At 40.9% G+C, this 12,070-nt stretch overlaps 1 protein-coding gene across 3 annotated transcripts; it reads left to right on the forward strand.

The window, feature by feature from the left end:
* The first annotated feature begins 1,502 nt into the window (after window positions 1-1,502).
* On the forward strand, window positions 1,503-10,533 carry brdt (bromodomain, testis-specific). 3 transcript variants are annotated; one of them, XM_041934824.1, is made up of 19 exons: window positions 1,503-1,743; window positions 1,935-2,072; window positions 2,290-2,428; window positions 2,667-2,788; window positions 3,370-3,720; window positions 3,812-3,940; window positions 4,526-4,708; window positions 4,808-4,992; window positions 5,093-5,385; window positions 5,506-5,613; window positions 5,708-5,854; window positions 6,853-6,908; window positions 7,007-7,187; window positions 7,687-7,757; window positions 8,426-8,477; window positions 8,565-8,671; window positions 9,154-9,335; window positions 9,513-9,735; window positions 9,840-10,533. In XM_041934824.1, exons 1-19 carry the CDS (start codon window positions 1,552-1,554, stop codon window positions 9,903-9,905), a joined length of 2,925 nt encoding a protein of 974 aa, XP_041790758.1. In that variant the 5' UTR covers window positions 1,503-1,551; the 3' UTR covers window positions 9,906-10,533. The 3 variants fall into 3 exon arrangements, with proteins under 3 accessions (XP_041790758.1, XP_041790759.1, XP_041790760.1); XM_041934825.1 differs by having other exon boundaries at window positions 7,723-7,757; XM_041934826.1 differs by lacking the exon at window positions 1,935-2,072.
* The last annotated feature ends 1,537 nt before the right edge of the window (window positions 10,534-12,070 follow it).

Consider the following 12,070-nt stretch of genomic DNA (forward strand, 5'->3'; position numbering starts at 1 on the left):
AAGTTGTACTCGAGTATACAAAAAACACCCTTGAAGTTTATTAAGACACCAACTTACATGATGCACAATAAGAAACCATGAGCTCAGCCTTCTTGAACCATTTTTATGTAATTACATAACACAGATAGTGTTTATGGGATGCAGTGTCTGGTTAGTAGGAGATGCTATATCCTTGTTCCACTTTTAGTACTTGTTTGCTTGAAACAGATCTATAATAGTCTATATATGTGCTAAAACGGTGATTGGAACACTTTTTTAGAGATGCTGTAGGTGGCAGTATCACCATGTTTAGCAAAGGTGCCTCTCGTGAGCATCCACTGTGCTGTTGAGGATGTTGATATCAATACACTGTCAGTGTTGATCTGTGGTTTCTTTGGTATCACACAGGGAGCCATTAAGTGTACAGCCATTCAGTCAACAACATAATTGGTTCAGATTAAATGAAAAGAGAATTGTTGATGATGCTTTTTTTTTTTTTTTGGTATTGTTGGTTATTTTACTTTTCCTCCAGCATTGCAGTGCCATTCTGCCTTCATGCCATAGAATCAAACATTGGTTTGAGTGAATAATTAATACAGTCCTTGAATAATACAGTCCATGGGGCCTGACTTTTTTTCTCCCCCCACTTGATTAAAACCTGACATTGGGAATTTTGGGCCAGTAGTTAAAGGGCATTATGACACCGTATAGGTATGCAGGTGATCACATCCCACCTGCTGACTCATTAATCAGTCAGTCTTCCTTCATTTACATCAAGATTAGGATCTGACTATGTCTTATAAGCGATAGCTCCAGTGAATTGATGAAGCAGATGAGATAGTTTCTACATCAGGGTTTAAGCTTAACTTTTTAATTTCAAACTTAAAACAGCATTGAAGGGGTGACTATAAATCTCTAACAAAATTTTGAAGCCTTCATATAACTGTCATAAGGATAAAGCTGGTGTTATTCTATATTTTTGTCTTTGTCAATAAATCCCGTTGAAAGACCAAAACTCACAACAGCCTGACATCCCACCCTGTGACACTCACCAACAATCAAGCTGTGAAAGAATTGGGTAAAAAATAAAGCGTTTATTTTGAGCGATTTCTTAAAACAGCTGGGCACATATATGGTTTTTAGCTAACTTTACTCAGTCACATTAACTATAAATGCTTCTTTTTAAGTCTTAAAAGGAGACTGTAGAAAACAGTGTGGCTCCAGAGGCAGCTGAGTGAAATCAGTTAAATTACCTCAACTGTGGTACGGTGATCAGTTCTTAAGAAGTGAGCTTGAGGCTAAAATTTTGAGGCTACATTAGCCACTACTAGCATAACCAGTCTAAATGGCAGCCTGCACTGTGAGTGGTTTATTGACCAGGGTTTAGGATGTCAGCTGTAAGGTAGAATAGGTTTCAGCATAGATTGACTGTCTGATTTTGGTTTGTTTTTTTAATTTACATTTTACTGAAGCACTGCAAACTGCTCTTCACTTGTTTAGGAAAACGTGTGATGAATGCTAAGCAAAGCATACTGCTGACAGCTTCCCCCTTCATGGCCTTTGAACACCACAATGTCTGATGTGAAAGTCTGGCCCAGTGTGAGTGGAAATCCCCCTCCGCCAGAGGTCGTCAATCCCAAGAAGCCTGGACGTGTAACCAATCAGCTACAGTACCTGGAGAAGGTGGTGATCAAAGCTTTATGGAGGCATCACTTTTCGTGGCCCTTTCACCAGCCAGTTGATGCAGTGGCACTGTGTCTCCCAGTAAGTCATCACAGCCCAGCTCAACTCAGAAATGTGTTGTTGACATGCAATCATGGATTTCTCTCAGTTAAACTAAAGCATTTCAGTTTTTAAGCCTATAATTAGGTGCATCCAGCAGACTTTGTCTTTGACTATGATGCGGAAAGGAAAGGCTTCGGTGTATTCATCCCAGTGTCTTTGTTGTCTTTCAGGATTATTATACAATTATTACAAATCCTATGGATCTGAGCACAATTAACAAGCGTCTTAAGAACAAATATTACTGGCAAGCAATTGAGTGTATACAAGACTTCAACACCATGTTCACCAACTGCTATGTGTACAATCGGGTAAGAGAATACTGTTTGTGGTGCTGTGTAACACACCATATGCTTATCATGGCAATGTTCACTAATCCTTTTTGCTGTTCTGTCATACTTAGATGAGGTAGTTCATGTTCACACTCCCAGAAGATTCTCTTTAAATATTTCTGCAGCTCAAACTGTCTCGTCATATTGTGTGTTTTTATTTGATAATAATATACTGTTGTTCATTTCCTTTCCACAGCCTGGAGATGACATTGTTTTTATGGCACAGGCCCTGGAGAAGCTTTTTTTGCAGAAATTGTCCCAGATGCCTAAAGAAGAGTGTGAAGATACATCAATCACTGCAAAGGAAGCAGTGAAAAGCAAAAAGACGAGTGCAGGTATCTTAACACAAAAACAGTCCCTTAAGATGAGATTGCCTTTTTTTAAAATCTGGATTTTAACATTAATTCTGTCTGATTGCTGCAGATGTATTTGAAAATGACAATTCAATACCCGAAACAGCCACAAATTTTGCCATGTTAGAACTTTGCAGTAACATCCTCTGCTGATTTTTTTTCCGTTTCAAAAAGGAATCTGACTCTTGTGCATGTATTCACTTTACCTCCTGTCATGCAGGTGCCATAAAGCAGAGATCCCTCGTGTCAGAAGTTGTTCTCCAGCAGACGGTCACAGTCATTCCTCCTGATGTGCCTCAGTTCATCCCACCCATCCAGCTCTCCGCACAAATTGATGCAACAGTAAGTATTTTGTTGGTTTGCAAGCAATGAGCACTGTTTACATACTGACTTTAAATCATGACATCAGCTTTTAGTCTTTAAGAGTGTGAAACATGTAGAAAATGGCTACATTGTTAATGTGATTGGGTGTCAGAGTTTACATTTTGGTTCTGGTGCTTGGCTTCTTATTTTGGTAAGAACAGAAAAGGAAATATGTTTCATTTGTTTTGTCATAAATTATGTTTTTTCCTCATTTTTATGAAAGTGTCAAATAAATGTTTTTATATTTGAGCTGGATGCATTAGCTTTAGCTCGTTCTGTGCTGGTGGGGCCATTGACATCAAACTCTGCATTCATACCACCCTACAGTGAATGTTTTCTGGTGTTAGACAGACTGTCTCCATTGCATGAAATGAGTGACAGTGGTGGTGTTTCACAAACTGGTGTTAGCTCCCAGTGCAGATATAGTGCAGCATAGCCTGTGTTTGGGTCTTGAACTGAAAATGTCAAAATGCTGAACCAATTGTATATTCTTTGCTCCACTGTTTTGTCTAACTTCAAGATATGTTGTGATTCACTGTTTTTTTTTTTTAAATATTAAGATTAAAAAAGGATTAAAGAGGAAAGCAGACCCCACTCCCTCCACCACCTCAGTGACCACCAGCAGTGAGGTGTCCCCTGCTGTGGATCATTCAGCACCTTGTACATTATCTACCAGGAGAGGCAGTGGAAGGCCCATCAAACCTCCGAAGAAAGACCTGCCTACCTTTGAGACCAAGAAGGTCAGACTGTCTGAGCAGCTGAGGGACTGCAATGATATCCTGAAGGAAATGCTTTCAAAGAGGCACTATGCATATGCCTGGCCCTTTTATACCCCTGTTGATGTGGTTGCTCTGGGCTTGCACGACTACCATGACATCATCAAGCAGCCAATGGACCTGAGCACCATCAGGGTGAGATGACTGATGGCGATGGTGCTGATTAAGTGGAGAATATAAGATTATTTTAAATCAGTTTTCCTGACACAAAGTGTTATTTCCTCAGAAAAAAATGGATCAACGAGAGTATTTGACTGCGAAGGAATTTGCTGCTGATGTCCGACTGATGTTCTCCAACTGTTACAAATACAATCCACCATCGCACGAGGTGGTCTACATGGCGAGAAAACTGCAGGTATATATATATTTTTGATTTCCTGTTCCATCAAATCAGTATGGCAGTACTGAAAGGTACCATGTGGGGCCAAACACTTAATCTAAAGTAGGTCTACATTAAAATAGGTAATACATTTAATTTAGATATTTGACAGTTAAAAAATATACACTGTATCATGGCTTTAGTCATTTTATGTAATGTTTTGAGTGGCGTTCTTTTGTGTCGAGTATAATATCCATTCAGACAGGAGGAGGGTTTTAGCAGCTTCTCTGTATCTTCAGCAAAAGTTTAAATGTTGTTCACAACCAACAGGAGCTCTTCACAGGTGTGGTGCAGCGGAGAAATGTTGCTAAAGTAGTGACAATTTTTGCCTGCCGATGCGTTCTGTGAATATGGCTTTCATTTAGTGAGTGTGGTGACTGTTTATTGAGGGGTCACAACCAACAAGGATCAGACATGGATTAGGCTTTATAAAACCAGTACTGGTAAATTACATAATGCATTGACATGTCCCTGTAATTACTGTTTTGAAGTTGAAGCATTGGTGTCACTCTTTTATTTTCTATTGCTACTAAAGAAACACATTTGCGTTTGTATCAACAGGACGTTTTTGAGGCACGGTATCTGAAGGTTCCCCAAAAAGCAGAGGATTGTTCCATATCTCATCCGCAAGCTGACAAGAGAAAAGGAAGTCTGTCAACCTCAGCAAGTTCTGAAAGTGAAAGCTCCTCAGAAGCCGAGAGTTCGTCAGAGGTGGCCACGCAGCTGGCCAGCCTGGAGGAGCGGGTTGGTATCTGCATGACAGTGACCGTGCAAATGGTTTTTGAGAAGATATTCAGTTGAGTGCATTTGACCTAATTGTGTCATTAATGGCTGGCTTCTCAGTTGAAAGCTGTCAGTGATCAGCTGAAGAAACTTACCCAGGAGCCCCTGATGAAACCAAAGAAGAGAGACAAGTTGAAAAAGGAAAAAAGAGCCAAAGAAAAGGACATTGCGCGATTAAAGAACAAATTCTCCAAATGCAAATCTGTTGTAGAGAAAATGGCCAAAAACAAGAGCTCTACCTTGAAGTGAGCCCCATTTTATCTTTTAATACAATTTATTTTATACTTAACTATGTTTTTCCAACATGTGCCATGCTAACATTAAATGTTTTGTATGCATGTCTAGAAATGGCAACAGACACAATATTGATGGGACCTTACCTTTAAAATGTGAGGATGACGTCCCACCCACACCAGTGACTTACCGGGAGAAGAAGCAGCTGAAATCAGACATAGACAAGCTCCCTGGTGACAAACTGGGCATGTTGGTGAACATCATTCATGCCAGGGAGTCCTGTCTGCAACACTCCACTCTGGAGGACATTGAGGTTGACTTTGAAATGCTCAAGCCTTCCACATTGAGAGCCCTGCAGAGGTTTGTTGCAGCATGTCTGAAGAAGTGCAACAAGAGCGTTAGCAGTGAGTTCAGCTCAGTCCTGCTTTGCAGCAAATGCAGCTTTTTTAAAAAATAACTTGTGCCTCTTGTAACTTCTCTTTGCAATGAGAATAAAGATGTTTTTTTTCTCCCCCGTCCTGCAGATAAAAAGCTGGTGAAGCCTGCAGGAGGACTGCAGAGCAGAAAGGATGCTGGGAGATGTCAGGTTGCCAATAAAGAGCAGCACCTTGTTAAGAAAAAAAAGCCAGCAGGTAAGGACTGAATTTGATTAACAGTGTAGTCATCACAGTTCTGCATCCACATGTGAGGCAATGGGTGTAAAAATAACACTTTTTTTGTTAACAGCTAAAATCAAGGCATCGCCTGACCTCAGCTACCCTTCATGCCTCAGTGGCAGCAGCAGCAGCAGCAGCAGCAGCAGCAGCTCGTCATCCAGCTCTGACAGCAGCAGCAGTCATTCCAGCACTTCTGACAGCAGTGACTCTGAATCAGGTTAGCCGCTCTCCCCTTAGCACTTTCTACTCACCTACCCTAGATTTACCCTTCCCTTCTCCGCTTTGTTAAATAAGAGATGATTCGTGGACACAGTTCACCGGGGTGCCTTACGAATACGTTTCAAACTCTATTTCTCTGGGTTACACACCAGATATTAAATAGTTTGATGTTTTTGCACTTTCAACAGGTGTTTGCTCTTTGTGTTTATTTCACTCACACCTTTAGTAATCTGTCCTCATGGGAGGTGCACACATCTGTCCCAATGACATTAATGACATTAAATGAACATGTAATAGAGTGGCTGTTTTATTGAAGTGGACAGTAATTTATGCCTGATATCAGTGGCATAGATATGTCAAATCAAAAACTAAAGGGTAAATTAAATTCATGGTGAAAAGCAGCATTTCACTGCCCTCTGTGGCTGAAAGCTTCAGGTTTGTTGCACCTGTGACGTCCCTCGCTGGTGGGTACAGTGGTATCGCCATGTGCTGACACATCGTGGAGAACTCTGCTACACGACAGCACGCTGACAAGTTAACCCACTGGAGATTTTTAGCAGCTATCGTGTGATTTGTTCACATTTTTTCAAATCAAAAAAGAAAGATGTGCTGCTGGGTATCACAGAGAGGACAGCATGGGCAACAAACTTTCCATCTGTTTCATTGCCCCCCCTAAAGGGCCAATATGAACTGGAGGGATGATTACAGCAAACATATGTGCTTAAAGGGATATGTAGTTTTAAAAGACCTGAAAAAATGCAACATACTCTATACATTGCACTTGGTATTTGTAGTTTAAATTTTTTTTGTCATTTTGCCCTATGAACGACTCCATATCTCTTATCTACCGAAGCCAGTCTTTACGCCACACAACCACATATTTACATATCCTACACTAATGAAGAGAAACATCTTGAAGTGTTTTATATGAACAGTTTTGGAGAATAAGGTCCGAGGCTCTGCAGACTGTGAATTTCTAACGTGCATTTCTTTCAGTGCCAAAAACAAAGAAGCAGAAAAGTAAAGACTCTTGCCGAAAGGTTAGGACGAAGGTAAATGCATTCAGTATCTGCTTCCTGTCATCAACTGATTCATGGTCAGATAGCCTCGCTGCTCACCGTGAAGAGTAAGAATGTGATTTCTTCTGAAGGTAAAGGTGACTCGCGCTGCCTGTTGTAAGCTGATATCGGAGACCAAAGATTTGACAAAAGCCTCAGTCAAGACTGGTCAGCCTCCTCTTGCTGTGCAGTCCCCGGCAGCAGAAACCAAAGGCCACCCAACGCCCCGGAATGCAGACCAGACCTGTGATGAGCTGGATTTATCACCTCCAGGTACTGCTTACATCTGTCCTTTTTGTGCCTCAACTAGAGGGAAGTAAGATTGTAAAAAATGCACAATAATTTCACTTTCTTTCTTCTAAGTTTGGCTTTATTTTCTCTTTCTTTGCCAGCATTTTGTATCAGTCCCTTTCAGCAACCTCTGAGAGCACTGATGCCTCCCAAAAACCGTGTAGTCAGCTTCTTTAACAAAAACCTCTCATTGAGATTCCTTATTCCTTCCTCACTGCCAGTGGCTCCACATCATGAACCTTCCTCTGTTCCCCTTTAATTCTCCCAGACGCTCAGTGTCCTTCAGAAACAAGTTCAGGAAGTGAAAACTTTCAGTTCAAAAAGGGCTGAACAGACAATAAGGGACGGGTCAGCTGAGTTTCAGTTGATTTTACTGTACACGAGCTCTTGCTGTATGTTTGTCTAAATGCACAGTAGATGTTTGCTTCTCGCGTAGTTACGATGTGTTGAAGATCGGTATCTGTCACTTCCTGTTTGTCAGATTTGTCTGCCCTTTTGTCCCCCATGGTGTCGCCAGGAGTTTTGCTGGACTGGGCTGCTGCCAGATTTGAGGTACTTCTGATGAAACTACAACACTCCAAAAATCTTCTTCAACTTCACACATCAACTTCAACAATTAAAGACAATTTTTGAGATCTATCAGCCCAACTGGAATATAATATTCATAATTATGTTTTCGTTGCTGCTGAATCCCCTGAATATAAGAATTGTGTTTTCGATATCTACAGAGGGAGCTGGTCCTCTTCCACAGAGTCCACCTATTGTGTTTTTCATATTTTAGCAGCCACAATAGGGGAGGGTGAGGCGAGGGGTGTCAGTTGGTTGCAGCCTCCTCCCTCACCACTAGATGTCACTAATTTCTGCACACTGGACCCTTTAACCTAAAGGCATTAACCGAGGACTCAGAGGGCCCAGCCCATTGTTTCAATGTTTCACGGTAGATCTGGATTAACAAATTTGACCAGTTTAATTACAGAGTAGACTCATAATCAGTGGAGAAGTATTCAAGGTGTATCAAAGCAACATATATATATATATATATATATATATATATATATATATATATATATATATATATATATATACTGTACTGTGTTATCCTCAGTTTGATATGAGGGTTTTTTATGGGTTGTATATGGTCATCATAGTGTGCAGCATTGCTAATGAGTATGAAGTACCTAAAGATTTAAATTGTTAAACTAAATCTTACTTTTCACCAGGGCCCAGTGCTGTCCCCTCTGAAGGACAGCCCACTGTTCAGAGATGAGACGAGTAAGTCACTGGAAGACGCTCACATCGCCGTTTTTGATCAATTACTAATATTCTAGCAGACCACTTGTTTTAAAGTGATTATGGCAGATTTCAGATACCTTGAGGACTTTCCTGACGGTCAGGTGACTCATGTGCCTCACAGCACTACAGCCAATAAATCCACTGAAGAGGAAAAACAACAAATCCCCAAAAAGGTTGGTATTGTTCAACTGAGTTTATATTCAACAGAAGGTGTTAAGATCTTTTTCCTGAAGTGCTGAGAAATGATTCACTCAGGACACAGAGGGAGGCTCGCGCAAACAAGGATCCATTTTAAACTGATCTGAGGTGACACATTTTAATATTAATGAAGATTAATGCATGTTCAGAAAGAGAAGATAACATTTTTTACTACTTACTGCAGAATGTAACTTTAAAAAAGACCCAAATTTATTTTATTTCAGAAAATGCTTTTACACTTTCTAATAATTCCAGACTTGCATCTTGCAGTTTGTTTCCACCACCAGGGGGCAGCAAAGTATTATCTATAACAACTAAATGCCATTTGATGTTTTTCTGTCCTCTAGAGGCCAAAAAATCAATGACTGCGACTTTAAAGTTGATCCTAGTTGGTGCCGCCCCCACTCAGCACATCTGAAATGGATTGCAGATAAACATGGAACTTTGTCTCATTTAGGACATTGTTCTGAAAAATGCTGAGTCTTGGGCAAGACTGGTTAGGCAGTCAGTCACTCAGACCGCAATCAAGTCCTCAAAAGAAAGCTTCCAGCAGTTCCGTAAGGCTGCCATAGAAAAGGAAGAACGTGAAAAAGCACTGAAGAAGAAACAGGTGGAAGGAAACAAGGAGAAGGAGAGCAGGTATTCAGTAGATTTATTTCATTGTTAAAGCTAGAATTGCTGCCCGTAGTCTACATTGTTCAGCATAAGTCAGAGTGTCCAAATGCCGGTTTTTGAAAGGATGCCGATACTTCCAGTATTTCTCTATAAATGCTTAAAGAGGGAGACTTCCAATTAACAGGGACATTCTCCTTCTAGCCTACCAGACTCGTGTAAAGCAGAAGCAAATCCACAACCTATTAAAGAGGATCCTGATTCACCGGAGAGCGTTTGCTCAGAGGCTAACTCAGACGCTAAAGATGCTGAGCAGCAGCAGCCGAAGTCTCCCATAGAAACACAAGCTGTGACCACGCAGTCCTCAGTGGACAGGGAAAGGGAGATGGCTCGCAAAAAGGAGCAAGAACGTCGCAGGCGAGAAGCCGTGAGTGCCTTCACCCATGTGTTAGTGTGATATTGTTCTGGTGTTGGTAAGATGGCCGTTTTAGCAACTCTTCTTCTGTGGTTTATTTTTTTTTTTATTCACAGATGTCTGGTATTGACATGACTATGCAGCGGGACATCATGACTACGTTTGAGCTTAACCTGGACTAAAAAGAAAAATCGTCCTCTGTGCAAGACGTCTGTGCGTCGTCTCAGAGTAACTTGAGCTGTCGGGTCTTTCTTGTGCACAAAAGACAACTTCACATCAACCTTATGTATGTTCGAGACTTAAAAATGAAAACTTAACTGTGAAATCGACATTTAGTGAAATATAAATGGGTCTCTCCCTTGATTTGTATTCGTTTGCCATGCTGTGTCCCGAGTCACACTTGAATTTGAGATGTTTGGGGTGACGATCGAAGTTCAAACCTGAACGAGTCTTTCGTGCATGTGTTTTCTGTTCTTCTCTCATTCGGATGAGTCGTCCAACATCTGTCGTCTGTCAATAACGTCCTTACAGTTGTAGTTTAAATGCCACCTTGCTGTCTTGTTTGCTGAAATGTGCAGTGATGTGTAGTTCTGCTGAGTTCTCCCACTGGATGAACCCTAAATGTAAACACTGGATAAACGCAAGCATGGCTTTTTTAAAAATAACCATTCAGGCGCAGGAGTACGTGAACATTTTGAACAAAGATCGGTCCTTGCCGAAGTTTCCAACGTGGAGTGGAATTGAATAATCTCAGTTCCTTATTTGCTGAACTACTTGAAAATGCCATATATTGTGTTTACTGGACACGCTCTGCACTTTGTTGTTCATACAGTTCTGGCTGTTCCAAAGCTGTTTTTGGACATTATCAACATATTCTGTATGTTACAGTTTGTATAAACTAAAATAAATTCTTTTGTTTTGTACTCAGAATAATAAAGCTATTTTCACTAAGCGATCTGCATCCCTTCATCTCTACACCTAGTTACGCTATAATGGCAGTTTATTGCCAACTACATAATTTAATGTGTTCATTGATAGTTCTGTTTTCTTGTTTTGCCAATGAGGAAGTGCCAAAAACGTCAGTTTCTCTTCGAGCTAGTCCCCATAGACCTCCACATTAAAAGGCCAGGCAAGGCCGCGTTGAGTGTCAGCTAGCCGATCAGTTTGAGCAACCAGGCTTCATTTGGCCCGCTTCAGCTCCACCCATGCTCCACCTCTTTGTCCATTTGTGGGTTTGTCAGAACATAAACCTATGAGTGATGGAGACTATGCCATATATATGTGTGTGTGTGTGTGTGTGTGTTCAAGTACTATTAAAGACACTCAGTATTATTTGACTTTGGTGCCCCCAGTGGCAGACAGATGTTCTGACACGTTTACAGTTTATCCCTCAGCCTGTGTGCTTGTATCCGGTCATCTATTTAAATGATTAAAGTCTCTGACCTCAACCTACAATACTTACAGTATTGAAATAATTAATTAAGAAATATAGCAAATGACAACAGATGTTGAGTCAGGTGAGTGGATGTCCTATAAACATAAAAAAAAAAACTAAATATAAAACACATTTACAACAAGTAGGAAATGATGCCTAATGCTGGTACCACATGCTAACAGGGCAGGCGTTATTAAAGGTTCATAAGTGTTGTTACGTTATGTTATGCTAATAAAAATAATCAAATATTAGATAAATGTATGTCAAGAAAAACAAAGGAACTGAGAAAAACAAATGAAGTGAAGGCAAAGAGAGGAGTAACATACCTTTTTTAAGTTTTATTTTATGCTCTGAATTAATTGGGAAAGAAAGTACAAAGCTTTATATTTCTTTCTTGCCATCTATTTTAATTATCTAAGTAACATTATCACTTATTAATGAATTCAGTTGTATTTGCACTTCATTTTGTCATCTTGGGGTCTCCATATTTGGGTGCTGAAGAGCACATTAACACAGCCTCATTAAGTGGCATCACAGGCTGAAGCTGATCATCTTTCATTGATTAAGGGCGGAATCGCTGAGCACGTGCGCGCTGCCTTTCAGGTATTGTTGCCATAACAGCAGCGTGGAGCGGTGGTGCGTTGCAGTGATTTGCGGGCTTTCTCTCCGCCTAACAGCGCCGCGCAGCTCTGCGTCGACACGGCTCGTTGCTCGGTCTCGGACTTGCCTTGTATAGTCAACAACACCGTCTCCTGCTAAACAAGCACTGCTGTCACACGCAAGCGTGAAATCTGACGTGATGCTCTCGCCACCGTCCCATTCAGCCGTTTGTTGGGATCCTCCCTTCAGACAGTCGTGCGTATGCGCTGGTAACGACACAGCGGCATTGTCAGAGCGGTATTTAAACAGAAG

Source organism: Chelmon rostratus, chromosome 4 (assembly GCF_017976325.1).
Source record: "Chelmon rostratus isolate fCheRos1 chromosome 4, fCheRos1.pri, whole genome shotgun sequence".
Taxonomy (NCBI): domain Eukaryota; kingdom Metazoa; phylum Chordata; class Actinopteri; order Chaetodontiformes; family Chaetodontidae; genus Chelmon; species Chelmon rostratus.